At 40.7% G+C, this 24391-nt stretch overlaps 1 protein-coding gene across 1 annotated transcript in view; it reads left to right on the top strand.

The window, feature by feature from the left end:
• Positions 1 to 24391, top strand: part of ATG4A (autophagy related 4A cysteine peptidase) — a 55523-nt gene that overhangs the window by 16351 nt on the left and 14781 nt on the right. The window contains exons 2-4 of the mRNA XM_072816863.1: positions 19564 to 19674; positions 21221 to 21292; positions 23494 to 23592. Coding sequence (XP_072672964.1) covers positions 19564 to 19674; positions 21221 to 21292; positions 23494 to 23592 — 282 coding nt within the window. The remainder of the gene's footprint in view (positions 1 to 19563; positions 19675 to 21220; positions 21293 to 23493; positions 23593 to 24391) is intronic.

Genomic DNA, 24391 nt, shown 5'->3' with positions numbered 1-24391 from the left:
ATCACTGGGTCCAGGATGCATTACTCAAAAGCAAGACCCAGGGAACTTACTTGAGTCTTGAGGTCCCTAGCCAGACTATCTTCTCTCTACCTTTCAAAACTATATAATATACAAATGTTGTATATTAATATATGTTTGTGTTATTTTATATACTTTATATATGTATAAAAATAATATATATTTATAAATATAAATATTTTTATATTTAATTATAAATATAAAATTATAAATATAAATATATGTATTTATAAATATAAATATAAAATATATTTTATATATGTATATTATATGTATTTTTATACATATATGAAATAACATCCAGTGTTTGGTATATGTTATATATATTATATTATATATATATAATATTCAGTGTTTTTAGCCATATTTATTGGGAAGAATAAAGAAAGTGTGTTTATTCTGTCTTTTCTTGGAACCAGAAGATGTATAAGGGGTTAAAGAAACATGAATTCTGTGTTAGTTATAGTCTTTCTCCCTGTAAAAATGTAGTTAAGAATGGATAAAATCACTCGGACTCCTACCCCCATTGGTGTACTTTTGTGTGTGTGGATATTTTCACACTGTGATAAGATAAATTACTCTCTAATTTTTAATGTAAAGTTTAGTACTGTGAAATATATTTACGTTATCATGAAATAGATCGCCAGAACTTTTTCATCTTAAAAATCTGAAACTCAATACCCATTAAACAACAATTTACCTTTTTTCTAGTCCCTGGCAGCCACCATTCTACTTTCTGTCTATGAATTTGACTAGTTTAGTTATCTCATATAAAATAGAATGATACAGTATGTGTCCTTTTTGACTGGCTTTTTTTCACTGAGTGTAGTGTCCTCAAGACTCATCCATGTTGTAGCAGATGACAGGATTTCCTTCTTTGTATGGCTGAATAATATTTTATTGTACAATATATACATATATACCTCATTTTGTTTATTCACTCATCCACTGATGGACATTTGGATTGTTTCTACCTCTTGCCTACTTAGAATAATGCTGCTGTGGACACAGATGTTCAAATATCTCTTCAAGACCCTGATTTCAATTCTTTTGAACATACACCCAGAAATGGAATTGCTAGATCATGAGGCAATTCTATTTTTAATTTTTTGAGGAACCTCCAGTATTGCTTTCCATTGTGGTCGTACCATTTTATAATCCTACCAACAGTGTCCAAGTCTTCCAGTTTTTCTGTATCCTTGGTAACACTTGTTATTTTCTGTAGCCACCCCAATGTGTATGAGGTGATAGCCCATTGAAATTTTGATGTACATTCTTCTGATGATTAGTGATGTTGGGCATTTTTTATATACTTGTTGGTTATTCAGATAATCTTTGGAGAAGTGTCTATTCAAGTCCTTTGTCCATTTCAAAAATCAGATTATTTGATTTTTGGTCTTTGAGTTGTAAATGAGTTTATTATGTGTTCTAGATATTAATCCCTTAATGGATATATTATTTGAAAGTCTTTTCTCACATTCCATAGATTCCCTTTTCAATGCGATGATTGTGTATTTGGATGCACAGAAGCTTTGAAGTTTTTGTAGTCTTGTTTGTTTGTCTATTTTGCTTTTGTTACTTGTCCTTTTGGTGTCATATCCAAGATATGATTGCCATGTCCAATGTCAGGAAGTTTTTCCTCTGTTTTCTTCTAGGCATTTTATGCTTTTAGATCTTATGTTTAGGTCTTCATTTTGAGTTGATTTTTGTATATGGTGTATGACAGGGGTCCAACTTCGTTCTTTTGCATGTGGATATCCAGTTTCCCCAGTACCATTTCTTGAAGGGACTGTCCTTTTCCCCTTGAGTTGTCTTGGCACCCCTGTCAAAGACTATTTGACCATATATACAAGGGCTTATTTCTGAGCTTGCTAGCCTGTTCCCTTGGTCTATTTGTTTGCCTTTTTTTTTTAAAGGTTTTATTTATTTATTCATGATAGTCACAGAGAGAGAGAGAGAGAGAGAGAGAGAGAGAGAGGCAGAGAGAGAGGCAGAGACACAGGGAGAGGGAGAAGCAGGCTCCCCTGCAGGGAGCCCAACGTGGGATTCGATCCCGGATCTCCAGGATCACGCCCTGGGCCAAAGGCAGGCGCCAAACCGCTGCGCCACCCAGGGATCCCTATTTGTTTGCCTTTATGCCAGTATCATACTGTTTTGGCTACTATGTCTTTGAAATATCTTTTGAATGTAGGAAGTGTGAATCCTGCAACTTTGTTCTTCTCTTTAAAAATCGTTTTGGATATTTGGAGTTCCTTGAGATTCCTTATGAATTTATCTATTTCTGTAAAAAATGCCATTGGGATTTTGAAGAATTTTGTTCAATCTGTAGATTGTTTTGGGTAACGTGGGTATCTTAACAATATTAAGTCTTTCAATCCATGAATACAGATGTCTTTGTATTTCTATGTGTCATTTTTATTTTCTTTCAGTAATGTTTTGTAGTTTCCCACAGGTATACTTCTATATACTAAGTAAAAGTAGATTATTAAGTAAAAATTCTTTGTTAAACCTTGCTTTTCCAGTAATTTCAGAGTACAGAAGTATGGATGGCATACCATCCATTGTTCCCAGAAATTATTTGCTGCTTGGCACAATTGCTGCCACTACCAGCAATTATTCTGTCATTGAAACCGTAGCTAGCTCCTTTATGGTACAATAGAATGGGGGGCAAGGATCTGCATCCCATTTTTCTCTTTATTCACTATTATTACATTTCCCTTAAAACTAGTCTCATTTAGTGACTCTAAACTTGAGACCCTGGCAGGACTACTTTTAAGGGTGGCAATAAAGAAAGGCAGAACCCGGCTTTGGATGGAGAGACTTCAAAGTAAACCCAACCCTGAGCCCTGCCTGTTTCATGAAGCCTTCTCTGATTATGCTATCACATGTTCATCTGCTTTTTCTGACCTCCTGATAACACTTGTGTGTATTATATAACCAGCATTCATCTCATCTTACCAACTAAAGTGGAGCCCCAGTTGCCTTACTTTTTCTGGGGGAAAAGGCATTTTGAGTAACCAGTTTTCTAAATGGCTCATGATTTCCCCAGAAGCTTTTAGCATTTTAACTATCATAAATGGAATTCTCCAAAGTGAAAAAAACCCAACCAAAAAGGAATTTACTCCTTTGGTTTCTTACACAGCATTTATGGACACAATCTAAATTTTTGAGTAAGGATCATTGTTATGACTATCAGTTCTTACATGCTATAATACAGTAGTAATCTAAGGCCTGTTGAATAGTTGCATCTGCATTGAATGGTTCCAGACCATTTATTTTTTTATTTTTTTAAAAAAATTTTATTTATTTATGATAGTCACACACACACAGAGAGAGAGGCAGAGACGCAGGCAGAGGGAGAAGCAGGCTCCATGTACCGGGAGCCCGATGTGGGATTCGATCCCGGGTCTCCAGGATCGTGCCCTGGGCCAAAGGCAGGCGCCAAACCACTGCGCCACCCAGGGATCCCAGTTCCAGACCATTTAGTCTGTGTGTGTGTGTGTGTGTGTGTGTGTGTATGAGAGAGAGAGAGAGAGAGAGAGAGAGAGAATGTGGGTATATGTAAATTTGCATTAGTTTTTAATGATATTCTATTTCCTTGTCAGCCTGTCCTTCTTGCTGGCGTCAATCTACTTTTCTAAAAAATCTATTTTATCCCCTAGCTCAGAAGACTCACAAAAGGTCTCTTAACTGGGACTCAGTGCCTGAAGGGAATGCTTCTCAAGGGTCTTGAAAGATTCAGGGTTTATCTTCTCTAGTCTTTTTTGTTTATTTGTAAGCTTGCTCTAGTTTGGAGAACCTAATTGTGGGACTAAGAACAAAATCTCTAGGAACAGGAACCACTGGGGCCCTTGAAACTAGATCACCCTGATTTTTCCCTCGGTCAAACTCTGCTCACACTTCATGACTCTCCAATCTGACACTTTCTGCTGGATCTGCTGGAAAGAATAGTTGGTGACAGGAAGCATTTTGAGGCAACTCTGGCCTGTATCACTTCCTGTCATCAGAAAAAAAAAATCAAAAAGTGACACTTAAGAAAAGGCACTTTCTATTTACTCAGGTCTCTGACAAAGAGTTCAGAGTGGGGAGTATTTTTTAATTTTACTATCATGGTAATGATGGATGGGCAGAAAGGAGAAATGGGAACGCCTTTAGGGACAGTTACTGAGAAATTCATAGCAGAGATGGGGAACTATGTCATGGGTGTTGCAGAAGCAGTTCGAAGTTCTAGAAGTGTGAGCTGAATATACTGGACATAACAAAGCTGGGGATATACATAAAAGTTATAATTGGGAAAATGAAGGAAACAATTATTTGTTGTACTTCCCAGTACACATCTATTTTCATATTTATTATCATGGAATTGCTTCAATATTTCAGAGATGTTAGAATTTGAGTACACTCTGAGTGCTGATCCTAATTCACTGGTGTAAAGTAAGATACATGAAACTGATGTACAGGCTTTGAAATTTAAGTATGTTGTGCCAATTCTAATTAAACACGTAGCTTTGGAGATATTAACACGCATGTGAAACTTACAAAGTCCTTTGACATCCATTCTCTCATTTGATCCTCACCATTCCCCTGTGGGGAAAGGTATTATCCACATTTTATGGATAAGGAAAGGGAATCTTAGTTTCAAAGAGTAGCCCAAGGTGACTTGCATAGTAAAAAAAAAAAAAAAAAAAACAGAGCAGAAATAGAACCTGGCTTTTCTAATATGTAACCCAGTGTTCTCTTCAGTCTACTTTCTTCCATTAGGATTTTTGGGGAAAATTCAATGTATTTCTCTGATGAAGGCCAGCTAATACTATAGTGGAAAAGAAGAATTAATACATTTGTGAATTCGTAATCAAAGTGAGCCTGAAAAAGAGATAGCATTTTGGAATGCTGTAAGTTGAGAAATCCAATAAATTAGCCTGACATCTAAATAATATCTGAAGCCCCAAATACTTTCACTTGGATTTGATGTGTGTGTGTTGGGGGAGGGGAGAAATTTAGAACTATATCTCTTTTCCCGATAACAGAAAACTTACATGATAACAGAAGAATATTCTCTTGTTAGCATAATTTTTATCTATATCACAAATCTGTACCAGAAATAAATCCAGTATAGAGATTTACCTTTTATCTTTTCTTGAATTGAGGCATTCTTTACATCCAATTAAGTGCATGAATCTTAAGTGTACAGCTCAATGAAATTTTATATATGTGCACCCTCCACCCAGATCAAGATAAAAAACATTTCAGGATCCCTGGGTGGCTCAGTGGTTTAGTGCCTGCCTTTGGCCCAGGGCATGATCCTGGAGACCCTGGATTGAGTCCCACGTCAGGCTCCCTGCATGGAGCCTGCTTCTCCCTCTGCCTGTGTCTCTGCCTCTCTCTCTCTCTATCTCACATGAATAAATAAATAAAATATTTTTTAAAAAAAGATAAAAAACATTTCTTCCCCCACCTCTGCTGCCCCAAAGTTTGCCTTTTGCCTCCTCCCACCAGTCGACACCACCTCCCAAAGGTGACAACTATTCTAACCACTATTATCATAGATTAGTTTTGGCTGATTTCTGAGTTCATATAAACAGAATCATATTGTGTGTACTATTTTGTGCCTGGCTTTCTTTATTTAGCATGACTGTGAGACTCATCTCTGTTTTGTACATAATATTAGTTATTTTTGTGGTTCTATGCCACTGCCATGAATGATTCACCACAATTTATCCATTCCCCTTGTCTTAGTCCGTTCAGGCTGCTGTAACAAAATTTCATAGATCAGGTGGCTTAAACAACCAAAATTTATTTCTCACAGTTCTGGAGGCTGGGAACCCCAAGGTTGTGGCAGCAGCAGGTTCGATATCTGGTGAGGTTTCTCTTTCTGGCTTGTGAATGGCTGCCTTCTTGTTGTGTCCTCACATGATGGAGAGAGCTCACCTCTCTGGTGTCTCTTCTTTTAAGGGAACTGATCCCACTCATGGAGATTCTATCTTCATGACCTTATTACCTCCCAAAGGACCCACCTCCAAATACAACTGTATTGGGGATTAGGGCTTCATGTGTTGATAGCACCCCACTGATGGACACTTGGATTGTTTCTGGGTTTTGAATATTATGAATAAAGCTGCCACGAACATTTTTGACCATATCTTTTGGTGGACACAAGCACTCATTTTTCTTGGACAAAAACCTAGGAGTGAAATCGCTAGGGTAGGTACAATAAAAGACATTTTTAACTTAGAATAAGTTAACTTAGTATTACTGAAAGAACTGGTGGCTGAGCATCTTGTAAGAAACCCCAATTTATGAAGAGCCACTTCTGGAGTTATAAATGGATCTGTGTTTTGATTAGCAGATCAAGATTCTCTGCCTGTCAGATATTCTAGGGTATTTTTGCTGTGGTAGGTGGGTTGGGTCTTTCATGTTTTGGGGTAGATAGATATTTATTTTCCCAGTGCCTGGTACACAGAGTGCCCATCAGGGATAAGGAGCCATTTTATTGCAAGTTGCATCTTTTTTTAGATGGAATAAAGTTGTCTTTTCTTGGGCAATGTGGCTCAAATAATGATAAAATCATGTTGGAAAATCAAGCTCACTTCACAGAAGTCTGCCCTAGGATTAACTTGGAATACATCTTTTGTTTGAAAAGTGAAGGTACAGGTATAATTTTACGCAATCCAAAAACTTGACTCTGGCAGTATAACTTTACATGACATCAAAGGTAAAGAATTTTTAAACATTTTATGTCTGCTGGCAACATTTACTAATAAAGTGTGATGTTGAAACGGTATGGGGAAATTACAGTGGTCTGTGAAGTGGTTGAGGTGATTGTAAACAGAGGAGATAAGTGGGAAAGTGCTCTGAATGAAGAGTTAACTGTTCCTGGAAAGCACTCAAGAGTTTCTCTCATTGTGCTGTAGCAGTGAGCTCGCCACAAGACAGAGACCCACCTTAACCTCTTCCTTGCCAAAGAAGGTTGCTTCAGGTTTGGGTGTTTTTTTTTTTTTTAACAGAAGTTAATTTGATACTGAATGTTTAAAAACCAACAGCTAAGGGGCACCTGGGTGGTTCAGTGCTTGAGCATCTACCTTTGGCTCAGGTTGTGATCCCACATTGGGCTCCCTGCAGGGAGCCTGCTTCTCCATCTGCCTGTGTCTCTGTCTCTCTGTCTCTCTCTCAGTGTCTCTCATGAATAAATAAATGAAATCTTAAAAAAAAAAAAACTAACCAACCCATCAACTAAGATTGGACTTACAGGCAAATACTTTTTGCACTGTTTCTATTCTGATAATGATGAGATACCCAGACTTCCTCCTGAGTGGATTTGAAAGTGTTCAGGGGCTCCATGAAATCTGTGTTAAGTCCAGAACCCTTACTGAGGCTTCCAAAGCCAACATTGCCTAGGCTTCTTTGTCTCTCCAGCCTTAACCCCTGACAGTCTCCCTGTAGCATCTCTGTTCCACAGTCTCTCAGCCCTTGGCATTCTGGTCTAAGCTTCTCTGCCTGGAACATCCTTCTCCTACCGTATGTGCTTAACTCTGATCATTTAAGGCTAAGGCCTGTCATCGCCTCTTCTCCAAGCCTTCTCTGGACCCTAGACTGGCTTAGATGGTCCTCTGCTGTGCTTCCTTAGCCACCCACTACCCGCCCCCCCCCCGACCATGCAAACACTAACCTTACCATATAAAAATGAACTCTCCTTTTTTCTCTCTTCCCATTAGACTTGAAATTGCTTAACATGTGTTACTGCCCCCAAGGCCGAGTACAATGTTGGTCATATGGTAGGTACCCCACAAAGGATTGTTAAATTGATATTTACATAAACACATAAACCAGCCTTTAGACTTTTGTCAGCATGCCCATTCATTCCATAACCATTTGATGGGCTTAAGGGGACAATGTATCTCAAGGCACTATGATTAGAACTTTAGGGGATATGGAGAAAAGCCCTAACCTGGACTGAGATTGGAGTTCGTTCCAATAGCAGAGAGATGACATGCCTGCAAATAATAATAATCTAGGGAACAAGGTGCCCAGTGCCACAAAAGAAATAAAAAAATAAGGGATTTTAGAAGCTTAGAAGAATAAAAAAGTACTTCTTGTTGGGAAAATTGAGGAAGTATTCATAGAGAAAGTGGCATTTGAGGTAGGACTTAAATATAAGTTGGACATGAATGAGCAAAACGCCTCTGATGTATCATATGGTTTCTTTTGGCTGAAAAGAGTAGATCTGAAGGAGTAATGAGCAACCAGGAACAAATATAAATGTACGAGGTGGTCATATTGGAGAGAGCCTGAAATTCCAAGCTGGTGAGTTTATATGGGATTCCTATCATTTGGAGTAAACTTGGAAGCCTGGGAAGTTTTTGAGCTGCTCGGGGACAAAAGTGAAGAGATCCTTTAAGATAAGTCTGGTAATTGTGTATTTTAGTATTTTCTTAGTAAATTATTATTAACTAATTAATTACTGATAATTACTTTTACTAAATAGTGTGGAAAAACTCCAAGGCCTGTAGCTCCTTGACCTTTTTGCACTAGTCCTTTCTCACTGTAAATCTAGATGAGGCAAGAGATCATATGGCCAATTAGTTATGAGAAATGAACATTGAAATTGACAGAGGAAGGAACCACCAGCAAGACAGAAATGGCTCATAAAAATGCAAAGACGTATATAGAGTTGTTTGCTTAGGAACCGTGTCCAAAACATTGCCTTCAGCCGTCTGGAAAAATCCAGACACAATATATATTATATTGTTAATATTTATTCCTTTGGGGTAATTCATATAGCTTCCAGTTAAAAATAATTATACTCTTCTAACTTCAGACTATCTACACTTACTCTCCCCTATAAACAGCAAGTACTGCATTGTCAGTTTGTTTTATAGTATGTTATATAACCAGAGCATCTGATTTCTTGTCACCTTAGGCTAGGTCTTCAGCACTTCATGCCTGGATTATTACAACAACTTTCTCATTGCTGTCCCTTGACTCCAATGCCTGGGATCTAGTTTTTATTATAACAGCAGGGTGTAGTGGGAAGAATATTGGTTGGAGAGTAAGGTGAACTTGGTTTGAATCCTGGTTATACTGCTCACTAGCTATATGACTCTGGGCAAGTCTTATCACCTCTCTAAGTCTCAGATCCTTGAACTCTAAACTGGAAGTAATGATCTTTGCCCTGGCTATCTCAGGAGGCTGTCTCAAGGATCATATGAAAATGCTCTGAAAACTGTCAGTGTCTTGACTAAGACTTGGGCTCTACTGGCTTGCTTTCTGCCCTCTACAATCCAATCCTGAGCCACCTCTCTAATCTCATTGCTTGGTATTCTCCAGAATTTACCCCCTACTCTTGGATTCATATATACTTAATAGTATTCCCCTATCTGGACTTTTCTCCAATCTTATTTCTGTTTATCCTAATTGAAGCAATAATTTAAGGACCGGTTAAAATCCTATATCCCCTTTGAAATCTCTCCTGATGATTCTAATGCTCACTGATTTTCCCCTTTTCTGAATTTTGATAACATTCAGTTATTATCAACACTTGCTTATGCATTGCCTTTTATTATTAGATTTTTAATGGACGTAAGGCTCAGATCTTTAGATACTATGCTTTATAATGCCTTGGATTGCTCATTTAACATTTAGTGAATATTTATGAGACTATTTCCTCTGTACCAAGTATAGAACTTAGTAAATAATTGTTGGCTCATTTATTTACTTATTTATTTAGTCTCATTTATTTAGACATTCACATGCAGACTCCCTTAAGAGAGAGACAAGTGAACCCATTTTCCTTTCCCAGAACTTGAATAGCCCTCCTAACAACCCTCCCTACCTCTACTTCCTACAGAACCATAGGTAGGTTGTTTGGGTAGACCTGCCCAATAGAACTTGCTGTGGTGATGGAACTATCTTACAGCCGTGCTGTCCAATATGATAACCACTAGTCACATGTGGCTCTTGAGTGCTTGAAATGTGGTTAGTGCAACTGAACTGAGAAACTTAAATTTTAGTTGTATTTGATTTTAATTAATTTAAATGTGAGCAGCTGCATGTAGCTGTGTGGATAGTATAGGTCTAGACCTCTGGCTTTCCAATATTTTTGATCCAAAAATACAGTGGAAAATACATTATATACTGCAACCCAGTTTATATACCCACAAACAAGTTTCATGAAATGGTATTATGTAATCGTTATTATGTGTCATATAGTCTAATATTTTTCTCTTCTGTTTAATTTCATTTAAAAAATGCTGGTTGCAAGCCACTGTGTAGATTTCATAGCCCACTGAGGAGTTACAATGTGCTGTTTGAAAAACACACTAGGGGCACCTGGGTGTTTCAGTCAGCCAAGCATCTGCCTTCAGCTCAGGTAATAACCTCAGGGTCCTGGGATCAAGCCCCATGTTAGGCTCCTTGCTCAGTCTCTCCCTCTGCTTCTCCCCTCTCCCTCTGCCCCTTCCCCTTGCTCTTGCTCTCTCTTTATCTCTCTCCCGCTCTCAAATGAATGAATGAATAAAATCTTTAAGAAAAGAAAGAAAGACACACTGCTCATTTTATAGATAGAGAATCTAAGGCCTAAGAAGTGCAGTAAATTCTCCAAGGTCGCATAGCTAGTTAGTGGCAGGGTAGCACTAGAACCTAAATTTCAGGTTTCCTAGGCTAGAGCTATTTTTAAGAGTGAGGAATGATTCCTCCTTTTCACCTGCAGAAAGAACATTTATTTTAAGAGAGAGTATGCACGTTTGTGTGCATACATGCAGGAGGGAAGGAACAGAGAGAGAGGGAGAGAAATCTTAAGCAGCCTCTACACCCAGCACAGAGCATGACCCAGGGCTCAATCTCACAACCCTAATATCATGACCTGAGCTGAAATCCAGAGTCGGATGTTTAACCGACTGAGCCACCCACATGGCCCTCATTTTTTTTATGTTAGAGAAAAATTATTTGATACACTCTTCATTTTGGCTAAGTATTTTCATGATATCTTGCTTCCTACGTGAATCATGAGCTTTATATTTGAGCATCCCTCCTCTTTTGGTTTGGACACTGTCCAAAATCAAAGATACAATACCACAGGGGCTTTTTTGGGACCCACTGGGTGACTTAGCAATTTGTACTGCTTGGGAATACAACCATTCTTTCCCCTTAGCAGATTGATTCTTAACAACAAAACCTGTTGCTAAACAATCAAGGTGATTCTCACCTCAGTTTGTGGGATAGTTGCCTCAAGTCTTGAATTATAAAGCCAATCATATTTTTTATCCATCCATCCATCCATCCATCCATCCATCCATCCATCCATCCTGTATCCTACCTTCTTTGTATGTCTTATTAATGAAAGTAAGTCTTACAGAAGTGGCATCTTTTTCTTCTGAAAAATGCATCTCTCCAAAAAGAGCAGAGTTACCTCATCAAAAGCAAAAAGAGGCAGCAATTTAGAGGTGCCGTGTGCCATGTGTTAGGTGCATTCCTCACCAGTTTGTGCATGGAATCCCGTTTCCTCATGGATGTTTCTAAACATGGAGCCTGCTTCTCCCTCTGCCTGTGTCTCTGCCTCTGTGTGTGTGTGTGTGTGTGTGTGTGTGTCATAAATAAATGTAGTGATGGAACTCTTATAGCCGTGCTGTCCAATATGATAACCACTAGTCACATGTGGCTTCTAAGTGCTTGAAATGTGGTTAGTGCAACTGAACTGAACTTAAAAAAAAAAAAGGCAACAAGTTTTTCCAAAAGAACCACTTTAAAGATTTATTTATTTTTATTTGAGAGAGGCAGGGAAGGGATAGAGGGAGAGGGAGAGGGAGAGGGAGAGAATCCCAAGTGGATTCCCCAGTGAGTGCAGAACCAGACGTGGGGCTGGATCCGAAGACCCTGAGATCATGACCTGAGCCGAAATGCAGAGTTGGATGCTTCATGGACTGAGCTACTCAGGTGCCCCCAAAAGAATCACTTCAGAGGAAAACCAAAGAGTCCAATTTTGCATTTCATTTGATTCTTACCACCATTGTCAATAGGATGAGTTGACTGAAATCTTTAAGGAATGTTATATTTTATGGAGACAAGTTACCTATGGCCCAGTTGAATTTCCTAGCAGAAAAGTAAAGGGTACTATCGTTTATCAATCACTTAACAATGGTCCCTTGACAACTGGACTGGTTATCCCTTGGCTGACTTGCCCTGAAATCTGTCAGGCATGGCCTCCTGAGCTCCACCACCACCAGTATCAGTCAGTGGAATCTCATAAAGTCATAAAGTTCAGCTGAATGATGACCCTTTGGTTAAGATTCTATATTGTCAGTCTAAAATGATAAATGTTTTCGGGGAACCTGGGTGGCTCAGTGGTTGAATGTCTGTGTTTGGCTCAGGTCATGATCCCAGGGTCCTGGTATCAAATCCCACATCGGGCTCCCTGCAGGGAGCCTGCTTCTCCCTCTGCCTATGTCTCTGCCTCTCTCTGTGTGTCTCATGTGAATAAATAAATAAAATCTTTTTTAAAAATGTTTTCTCAAGACTCCAAGGTTTATACTGGTCTGTAGAGAAATCACTTCGTGTCTTTTGTGTTATTTGACAACCCAGCATCACTAGGATTTGACTTGCAGAATAAATTCAGGAAAACTTGCAGTTTGGGACATGACAGTCCTCCTTAAAATGATGAGAATCGTCGCCTATTTCCCTAGTTCTAAGTTCTCGGTTGTCAGAAAAGCAGGGCATTGGGAGAAAAAGTAATACAGATGGGGCAGGGCATATGCATAGGTGGGCAGAGGCTGGGAAGACCAGAATACTAAGTAGACCCAGGAGGAAGGACGGGAAGGCACATTTTAGGCTGAACTTTTTTTATTTTTTTATTTTTTATTTTTTTTTATTTTTATTTATGATAGTCACACAGAGAGAGAGAGAGGCAGAGACACAGGCAGAGGGAGAAGCAGGCTCCATGCACCGGGAGCCCGATGTGGGATTCGATCCCGGGTCTCCAGGATCGCGCCCTGGGCCAAAGGCAGGCGCCAAACCGCTGCGCCACCCAGGGATCCCTGAACTTTTTTTAAAATTAATTTTAAAAGATGTTATTTGAGAGAGGGAGAGAGCATGAGCAGGGAGAGGAGCAGTGAGAGAGGGAGAAACAGACTCCCCACTGGGCTCAATTCCAGGACCCCAGGATCACCACCTGAGCCAAAGGCAGACACTTGACCGACTGCACCAACCAGGTGCCCCAGCTTTGTTGTTTTGAACTCCACCTGCCTTCCAAGGTTCTGCTAATTTACCTGCCATCTACCATGTTCCTCTTCACAATCTCTGTACAGGTAGACTTCTTCCACTTTTTTCTTTAACCCCCTCCTTCTTTTAGCAACCAAACCCATGAGACCTACATGTTCTGGCTAGACCACACTTTATCTCCATACCCCACATCATGTATTTCTGCTCCTATTTCATCAACCCCACTTGCAAACTGCGTTAATTTTGTCTCTCTCCTCTCCCTCCTTGCCTCCCCCCTCTCTGTATCACTCTTTCACTCTCCCCAGCCCCACCCCACATTCAGTTGCTTGCCAAATCCTTTGGATGCTCCCCCAACTACGAATTTCTTCCCTTCCCCCTTCCCCCTTATATCTCATTTTCATTAAGGCCCAGCTCAGGTACCGTAACCTTTTCTAGGTTGTGGAAGGCCCATTCACTCCCAGTTGAATTTTTTTTTTTTTTTTTTTTATTTATGATAGTCACAGAGAGAGAGAGAGGCAGAGACACAGGCAGAGGGAGAAGCAGGCTCCATGCACCGGGAGCCCGACGTGGGATTCGATCCCGGGTCTCCAGGATCGCGCCCTGGGCCAAAGGCAGGCGCCAAACCGCGGCGCCACCCAGGGATCCCCCTCACTCCCAGTTGAAATTATCATTTGCTGTCTTCCACATCTCCTTCTTTCTTTATGGAATTGTAATTGACACACAATAATATATTAGTTTCAGGTGTACAACATAGTGTTTTGATTTTTTTTGGCTATTTTGATAGATTATGAAATGATCACTTGGTAGGGCTAATTACCATCTGTCATTGCACAAAATTATTATAATATTATTGACTCTATTCCCTATGCTGCATGTTACATCATTTTCCTTTAATTATAGTACTTATTGTTATTAGTTGTTTCCAGACCTGTCCTTTCCACTAGATTAAAAGCTTTTGGAGGATGGATGCCAGAGCTCAGTGATATTTTAATTTCTGTGCACATCGCAGGTACTCAGTGAAAGTTTATGAAATGAACATATGGATGAATATTCAACCCTTACCATGCCTGTCATCCATGGACACTTATGTTTTTGAAGCTCTTACTTGATAGTATGTTAAATACATATGCTCTGCTGAGAAGGCTGTTCTGGCATCAGCAATATCCTGGCAGGCCTTTAGAATCAGGTGGCCTTCAAGGGAGATATGCTATGGTATCTCAGGCCCCTTCTGGCCCTGAGATGCTGTGACCATGAGATTTCACTTGAGGGATTTGTATTGTTTGTGGGACACAAACCCCACAGAACCTAGGAGCCTTCATGTACAAGTGTCTCTGTTAAGCGCTATCAGAATATGTGTTGTTCAAAGCTATTTTTTCATTTGCTTGCAATTTTATGAAATAACCCTTAGAAATAAAGTCAATGACTGGAAAACATTAAGACATAGCAGAAATGGCAGTGTATGGACCTCTGAAAATTCCATCTATAATAGCAATAAAAAAAACTAGCAAAAATGGTCAGAATTAACTTTTTCAAAACTGTGGAAATCCACCAAAGGCTTGCAACAATCTGGGGGAGTATTTATTCAAGAAAAACAGCTGCAGTTTGATAAGAATATCAAGCTTTGTGGTGTTTTCACTCATTCTATGCCTATCCCTTGTTCTCCAGCCCTACAGAAGCCTTGAGAATTTACAGCCTCCAATCACAGGGGAAGCCAGTAGCCTGACAGCCATTGTAGGACATAGAATGCGGTTGGAGCTCCTGTAAAGCCTCATTTTTACCTTAGCTTTTTAAATATTTTATTTATTTATTTGAGAGTGTGAGCATGAGAAGGGGGAGGGGCAGAGGAGAGAGAGAGAGAGAAGCAGACTCCCTGATGAGCAGGGAGCCTGACATGGGACTCAATCCCAGGACCCCAAGATCATGACATGAGCCCAAGGCTGATACTTCACCAACTGAGCCACCTAGGCACCCTGAGCCTCATTTTTAGAGAATTGTCATTATTTGATCTTTCTGGTGATTCCTTGGAGGACCCCACTTGCAAGGCTGACTTTATTTGCTCTGACTTAGAGTGACAGGGGCTTTTTTGGAAAACTATTATAAGTGCAGCCACTATAGAAAACAATGTGGAGGTTCCTCAAAAACTTAAAAATAGAAATATCATATGACCAGTAATTCCATTTCTGGATATTTACCTGAAGAAAAACAAAACACTAATTAGAGAAGATATATGCACCTCTATGTTTGTTATAGCATTATTTACAAGATATGGAAGCATCCCAACTATCCATCAATAGATGAAAGGATAAAGAAGATGTGTGTGTATCTACATTATATATATATATAATATATATGTATATATATTATATAATTATATAATTTCAATAATGGGATTATATATATCTTTACATTATATAATAATAGAATATTACTCAGCCATAAAAAGAAATGAAATCTTGGTAATTATGACAACATGGATGGACCTAGAGGGTATTACGTTAAATGGAATAAGTCAGACAGAGAAAGACAGATACCATATGATTTCACTTGTGTGTTTAATCTAAAAAACAAGCGAACAAACAAACCGGGAACAAATTAATAATTTACAAAGAACAACTGTTGGTTGCCAGAGGGGAAAGAGGTGAGAGATGGCTAAAATAGGTGAAGGGGATTAAGAGGTACAAAATTCCAGTTATAAAATAAATAAATCGTGGGGACCAATAGTACAGCATAGGGAATATAGTCTGGAATATTGTAATACTGTAATAATTTTATATGGTGACAGATGGTGACTCCACTTATTGTGGTGACCATCAAGTGATGTATAGATTGTCAAATCACTATGTTGTACACCTAGAGCTAATATAATATTGTATGTCCGCTAAACTTCAATTAAAAGTAAAATAAAATGATAAGAAAACTATTACAGAGGCAATTGATTAACTTCATAGCTGCTTGAGGCTGTAGATAACCAAGAAGCTCAAAAGAAAAAGCTAAGGAATAACATGTCCATGGGAGCTTGAAAAATTTGGGTATATCCCCAGGAATCTAGAAGACTATCTTGCATGCTCAGGGTTGTGTGCATGGTCAGGAAAGCCTGAGGGGGCTCTAGGCTTTCACTCTGGCTGATTCCGAGCTCTGCACAAGGGAAGGCTAAGGCAGAGTTATCAGCTGCCTGGCTGTGTTGAAGGCATGTCCCAAAATGTACACAGAGCCTCTTGGCCAAGACTGGGAGACTTGCTGGCTTCCAGGAGTTTAAGGAAGTCTTTGTTCAGTTATTAGCTGACCACTGAGCCAACCCAGCGGAGATCATAGACTTCAGTGCAATAATCATTTAGTAAAGTAAAATGCAAGAGAGTGAAGGCTGTTGTTCATCAGACCTTGTAAGAACAAATTCTAGGTCCTTCCAGCTGTGGTCTTTGTAGCTCTGCCTGTATAGTTCCTATCTCTTTAAATAGGCAGAAAGGGCAGGAAACTCGTATGGGGCTGATGTCTTGTTTATTGCTTTCAAGGCAAGACAAAGGTAGTTTATGAGAATTTTTTTTTAAAGGACTGTGTTGGGACACCTGGGTGGCTCAGTTGAGCATCTGCCTTCAGCTCAGGGAGTGATCCTTGGGTCCTGGGATCAAGTCCTGCATCAGGCTCTCCGGAGGGAGCCTGCTTCACCCTCTGCCTGTGTCTCTGCCTCTCTGTGTGTCTCTCAAGAATAAATAAATAAAATCTTTTTTTAAATTTTTATTTATTTATGATAGTCACACACAGAGAGAGAGAGACGCAGAGACACAGGCAGAGGGAGAAGCAGGCTCCATGCACTGGGAGCCCGACGTGGGATTCGATCCCAGGTCTCCAGGATCGTGCCCTGGGCCAAAGGCAGGCGCCAAACCGCTGCGCCACCCAGGGATCCCAAATAAAATCTTTAAAACAATAAGAAGGGCTGTGTTCGTCAGAAGTGATTCTGTTGGAAATGCAACTTCACTTCTGCTCCTCAGTTTCCTTCTTCATCTTTCCTTGTGGAAGACCTAGTCCCCTTTCCTTGTCAGACTGTCTCATATATACCCTCCCCATGTTACTGCTCTTTGCTTCTGTTAATCTCATCTTTTGTTCCGGCTTTCATTGGCTTCATCCATGTAGCTTCACCTGGGGCTGGTGATAGCGTGACACACTGCATTCTGGGAGTCCATGTTCTACAGAAAGAATCAGGAAGAATAGAGACGGTAATGACCTTCTTGCTGGCCTGGGGAGGGCTGAAGAGCAAGAGGACAATCCTTTGGCTACCATTTTGGTCAGGGCCATCCCAAATGAAGCAGCACAGTTCTCACAGGCTTTAAGGGGCTGTACTAATTTGACCAGATGGCTGGGCCATGACTCACTGGGTCAGGGTTGGTGATAGAGAAATGGTGTTTTGTTTGTTTTGGGCCAATACTAAAAAAAGACCCAAGGCTTCTATGCATACATGCTGTACATTCATCCAGTGTTGCCCTTCCTCACCCCTACCAGGGGAATGCCAGACAGGTTGCCCCTTTCTCACACCCCTCTCTAGCTACTTATTTTCTGACTCTGTTTCTAGGCTACACTGGATGTTCCTTTTAACCTGATTGCTCCTGCCTGTGAGGGGCAGAGGGTAGGGTGGGAAGGTACACAGTGTGACTTACGCCACCTCAGTCCCATCACCTCCTGGGGATGGCCTGACATCGGTGGTCATTTTTAGCCTGGTATTTCCTGGGCCTGGGCCAGGGGCTGAGGCTAGTGGCAGAAAGGCTAAGATGGCACAGGTTCTCTGGCAGATTCGGCAGTGATGAGCTTTCACTGGAGAACAAAATGGCTGCCTCCTTTCTAACCTCTTTAGGTTTGAAATACTGCCAGAGACTATAACCTTGATGATTAAAGCATCCCGAGGAAAAAAGATACTTAAATCCCTGGAAGATTGGACTTCTGTAATAAGTTTCAAGACAAGCGGGTATGCCTGAGTAGTTGTGTTTCTAAAATTATACCTTCAAACACTTAGAACTTCAATCTGCACAAATTATACAAAGTATAACTTCAGCCTCCAACCAAGTATTTTGAGCAGGTGAAATTGTTTTCATGATCAGATAGGACTCATTTATATTTAGGAACATTTATTTCTATGAAAACAGCATGCCCCTACCTTAGAAAACAAAGCCAAAAGAAAACAATTTGTCCTTTTAAGTGGGTTAAACATATCTCACAATGCCATTTTTACAGGAAAAATATTCCCATAGGGCTCTCAGGGCTTGCTTTGGGAGAGTCTCTGCAGCTGCTCAGAGCTGCAAAAAAGGACCCCTACTCTCTCTGAGCTCTTTCCCCCATAGGGGGCTGGGAAACCTCCCAGAGTTCAGAGAAGGCATGTGTGTTGGATGTCTTAGCTTTGAACTTGCAGTGTGTTGAAATAGGACTATTAATCTGATTTCTCCAGTTACAAGTTAAAATAGGTTTTTGTTGGCTGGCTTGGAAACTTATTTACCACCTACAATATTATTTCTCTCAGAACATTACTTAAAGAGAATTTTTGAGATAGGGCCTTTTCATAAGCCAGTCCTTACTCTTCTAGCAGACTCTTTTACCACAAGTGGTACAAAAGTGAGTCTTACCTCATCCCACATTACGTGGTCCTAAGTTTTGAGAGTCTGGCCTGTGAACTCGCAACGTGTAATTATGTTTTATTCGGTTATTTTATCTTAAGAGAACTGCAGGCAGCTGTGAATCCCAATCACAAGTTCTTTTTATCTTTAGCTTCAAGATCCTTCTTTGCAGAAGTCATATGTGAATAAAGTGGCAAAAGTATTGTGAGAACATCTGGGCTTCTGGGTGAAATCTTTCATTTTCACAGTTGAGTAATCTTTCAGGTTTGTCACAGTCCCTTCCAGAGCCACTGGCTGCTAGAAACCTCACAGTGTTCCTTGTGATATGGGCAGGAGTTGGGTATACAAGCATTAGGTATTATTGCATTACCTTGACAACACACTCTTGCTAGGAGAAGCTACGTAAGTGGCTATTCACAAAAAACAAAACAAAACAAAACAAAACAAAAAAAAACAACCATGATGAAAAGATTCTGAAATGACTGTGACTAAATATTCAGAGATGTTACAAAAAGGGATTGTGAGAAATGGAAGGTGAAGATGGGTGGTCGGAAGGAAATCCCTCTACTAAAGGATCTTGGGGTCTTGTGAGTATCTTTGATCCTTGAAGAAAAGTATTTCTTCTATGAGACTCCAGCCAATGACCTTTCACCTCCAGGACAGAGGTAATAATCAGTAAGCCACAGAAGCAAACCCTCTCTATTACATTTTGCTTTAAGTTTATCTCCTTTTCTTTCAGTTTTATCCAAGTATGAAAACCAGATTACTATTTTTGCTGACTACCTAGAAGAATTTCCAGATTCAGATGAGCTGGTATGGATCTTGGGGAAACAGCATCTCCTCAAAACGGGTAAGGTTTGTTAGTATTTGTCTGTAGGAACCCAAGTAAGGTGGGTGCCCGAGGTTAAGGTCCTATCCATTTTTCCTTGTCGGGTTGGTGGAGTGTTACCTTGGTCACCATTAATGCCACCCATGGGTGGATATATTACTCACGGCCAGAGGAATTCAAGCCTTAGACCCCTTCCTTGTACAAGTCCCTTCCAAGGCCCTGAAAATCCATAGCAGGGAGTTCACATGGTCATAGGTGTTGATATGATATGAAAAAGTCAGATGTATTTGAATTCGTTTCTTTAAAGAAGAACCCCTGACTTCTGTAAGCCTTGGCTTTCAAAAACCATGCCCCAAACTCCTAGTATCACTAATCAGTACTTAGTCTGTAATGCCTGGGCTACATACTTCTCATTCCCCTTGTGTCCTTTTCTGTCTAGATTAAAAATACTGCCACCTAGTCTTGTAGCTCTTTTGCTGATTGTTAGCACCATCTCAGTGTATTCTGACTTTGTATAGAACATTTAGCCACTGCAGCTAGGTGGAAAAGAGGCTGGAATATTTTTCCCTACCCTTATATACTTCTGGATTGGGGAAGATCTTTTTCACCTGAAACTGTTAACAACCCAGCACCCAGTTTTTCTGGGTGAAAAGCCTGAACTTGGAGAGAGTCAGCTCTACTTTTTCTGTTTATCTGAGGAGAGATCGTCTCTGAAGGTCCTAGCATAGCAGAAGAGATAGGAAGCAGCTGATCACAATGCAAGAAATGCTTTGAAGAAAGATGCAAAAGCATTTGTGATGTTATATATCCATTTAGGTTTCAAATGCCAGTTGCAGTAGGTAGTACTTTTACACATTCAATTTGCTTAGCAGGGATCTCTCCTTTTTGGTTAAACATACATGCATGCACACACATGAACCCCCCAACACACACACACACACACACACACACACACACACACACACACACACACCTAGTTTAGATAATGGACAGCAGGTACCAATGAGAGATCCAACCAACAATCATCATTCAGGTAGGGGCTGGTTGCCTTGTTAGTGGGTTATCTTTGATTTTTCTATTCCTTGTCTTTTGGCCATGCCCCCAGTGTTAGTGCCTGCCAGGGTATGTTGCTCAGTGAGGAGACAGGAACCACCCTGGCCAGTAGCTCTTGTCAAAACTTAGGCGAAAAGGAATGCTGAGGGACGCCTGGGTGGCTCAGTGGTTGAGTGACTGCCTTTGGCTCAGGGCATGATCCTGGAGTCCGGGGATCGAGTCCCACATCGGGCTTCCTGCATGGAGCCTGCTTCTCCCTCTGCCTATGTCTCTGCTTCTCTCTCTCTCTGTCTTTCATGAATAAATAAATAAAATGTTAAAAAGAAAAGAAAGAAAAGGAATGCTGAAATCACTTGGCAAAGATGAGATTGGGTTTCCTCTGAGCTTCCCTAGCCCCATCACAATAGAATTGACTGGTTATTTGAAAGTGAGTTTGCTGCTGACTCAGAAATCAAAGGCTGAGATCTTTATATGAGATGTGGTGATTTAATTGTAATTTCACATTTAATTACAGAAAAATCTAAGCTGTTGTCTGATATAAGAGCTCGTCTATGGTTTACATACAGAAGGAAATTTTCACCAATTGGTAGGTATATCATCTGTTATACTGTGCTTTCTTCCTTGTAGATAGCTTGGCTGAGGTTATCAGTGATTTCACAGAATCCTCAGAATTAACAGCTCACTATGGCGAAGATTTTGCTTTAGGGAAATATGTTAAGTCTTAAATTTTATTTGAAAGTTTCATTGCCAAAGTACCTCATCACATATGGTTCCTTGGTGTTCATGTGTAACAGTAGTATGCTTTTGAGTCTACCTCCGAGGGTTCGGGCACCAGATTGCATTCCTTCTTTTACTTCTGGGAGCAAGGAGAAAGTCAAGCTTCTAATTTGGCTAATATTTACTAACTTCCAATCCACTTCTTTGTGGAGCTACATGATTATTAAAGACAATTAGACCTTGAAAGAAAGAAGAGAAATCCTTCGTTTTCTTCCCCTATGGAATGAAAGCACCTTGCTACTGGAAGGTGAATTATTATAGATTTCCTTGGAGCTAATGATAGGCTGTTAGAGTACCAGCTGCTATCTAGGAAAAAAGGACAGATCTATAAGTTAAGAGACTAGGCTCTATTTAGAGAAGAATCTGTAAAATGTTTGTAAGTATAGTGGCCTCTTCCTAGCATCATGGCCCTGTAGGAAGAGTATCAAATCCAAATGGTAGAAGCTATTTTCCTAAGAGAAGAAAATCTGTCAGACTGGTTTTGAGGCAGGACTGGACCTAGTAACTGGGTGAAATCCTCCTTTCTGATAAGTGTCCCAAGCCAAGGCCACACAGACAGTTTTCACTCTCCACAGGAAGTACCCAAGCTGGAAACAGCCCAAAGAATGATCTTTAGTACCCCTGGGTTTATTTTATTTTTGTATATATTTTTTTGGAGTTTGATTTGCCAACACTGGTATAACACCCAGTGCTCATCCCATCAAGTTACCCCTGGGTTTAAACTGTTAACTTTCTGTAGGTGAAGAGATCTCTAGAAGGCTTGAGAACATTTGCAGCTTACCTCTGACAGTGTTTTGGCAATGGATGATCTCTTCTTTATGTGGGCTTCATTGCATCTTTCCTGTACTAATCTGGCCTGTAATTCTGCCATTAGGGAGAGCCAGAGGGTTCCCCATCCAGTTAAGGGGGAGGCTCAATCCTCCCCATCTTACTGTAGCAGCTCTCCTTTGGTACCCACAACAAAAGGAGAAGGGTGGCCACTATGGCCCACTTGTCTTACGAGGCTGATGACCCTCCTTAAAGCTAGTCTGGTAAGATTGTGCTCATAGCATTGTTTCCCACTTCCATGTTGGGGATGGAAAGCAAATGAAAGCAGGTCTCCTCTGCCCTCCACATTACCTGATTTCACTGGTACCTTGAAAAAGGATATTGAGCTCTGGCTGGCCACATACATGGAACTTTTGTTCTTATATCAAGTGTTCTTAGAGGGAGGGGAACCTGTTGTCTTTCTTCATTTCTTAACTGGTTTTAGTCATTCCCGTCCATTTTGCTCATAACACTAGATATCTCCATCATCCTGAGTGGGTTGTAGAACCCTTTCACAGATATTTTCTCCTTTAGTTTTTATAATATCCCCCAGTAACCGGCAGGATATGTGCTGTCATTCCCAATCTATAGTTGAAACTTGGATCAGGTACCTAGAGATGGTCCTTCTGATGCCTAACTTCAGAACCTTTCCTCATTGTCCTTCCTGCTGTTCAGTCCTTCCTGCTGTTCAGACCTTTCTGCTGGAGCACAGTCAGGAACCTTCCGGATTTCTTTGACCATGCTCATGTGCTCATGATTACCTTTGGCCGCACTTTTCCTTAACTAAGATTAAGACTGGCTTCCCTGAGAAGTGAGCCATGCAAAGCTAGGTTGGCTCAGGCAGATAATGATGTGGTGGGGGTTAATGTTGGTAGCCTTACCTGGCAGTCATCTGCCACAACTGGATGCACACCTAGAAGTCTCCAAGCACAATACATAGGGGACAGGTTTTGTGCATTTGTTGGTTTCATCTTTGGCCATAGAAACTGTTTCCGTTAACTCTGCATTATCTTTGCAAATTCCACCCTGTAACCAACCCTGTTTGCTATCTGGCACGCTCTCTCTCTCTCTCTCTCTCTCTCTCCTCTCTTTTCAGAGTCCATGTGTCTGTCTGTCTGTCTCGTATGATTCCCATTTATGCTGGTGTTTCGGGAAAGGGCAATTTAAGGAACTCATATTCATTCCCATCCGTTTTGCCAACAGGAGGAACAGGCCCTTCATCAGATGCTGGCTGGGGATGTATGCTACGCTGTGGACAAATGATGCTGGCCCAGGCGCTTATCTGCAGACACTTGGGAAGGGGTGAGTTAAATTTGTCCTCCCTCAGACGCTCTGCGGGAGCACCAACTGCTGGCAGTTTAGCATTGGGGCTGAGCTTCAGGAATACTAGGTAACAGAGCTGAAGGTCCTAATGGGCTCTCTGCAAGCCTAAGTGGCAGGGCTGACAAGTCAATAAAGCCTCCCATGAGAAGGAAACAGCCAGCATTTCCTTGTGACTCACCAAGCCAGAATTACTTTCCTGGGATGGAATTGAACGTTGAGGCAGGTGTGTCATTTAGAGTTTCCAACTTCACTATTGTTCGAGTGAGTCCAAACAGGTCAGATAACAAAGGGAACAGGAAGAAGGGTGTGGCGGTATATCTGTTTCTTGACCTCGTTTAAAATGTCTGCCTGGTGAAGGATGGAAGTGACCTAAAGGAAGTGCCTAATGAGGGAGCTAGCGCTATTTGGTTTGGGTTCGCTGCCAATATCCATTCGATGATGAGGGAATCCTTAAATTAGCCCTCTCAGGAGGCTGCTTCATTAAGAACTTTCCGGTCATCTTCGTTGAAACCCTTGAGTCTTTCTTAAGACATGTGCGTCCTCCCCGTGGGCATCTGGAGGATGACCTTGGCTGGATGCCAGTGCGCGCACTTGGGGGTGAAAGCTGGGCTTGACCTGGGGATGAGGGAGGAAGAGGACCCCTTGGACAAGATTGGCCTGCTGAGCTCATTGGCTGTTACTCCTTGAGATTCTGAGTTATGGAAACATCCTTCCACAGTGCAGCCTCACACATCCACCTGCAGTTACCAGAGCAAATTGGGGAAAGGTCCAGGGAGGT

Source organism: Canis lupus, chromosome X, assembly GCF_048164855.1.
Source record: "Canis lupus baileyi chromosome X, mCanLup2.hap1, whole genome shotgun sequence".
Classification (NCBI taxonomy): Eukaryota; Metazoa; Chordata; class Mammalia; order Carnivora; family Canidae; genus Canis; species Canis lupus.
Note: the sequence above shows the minus strand (reverse complement) of the source record. Positions and strands in the feature narration are given on the sequence as shown.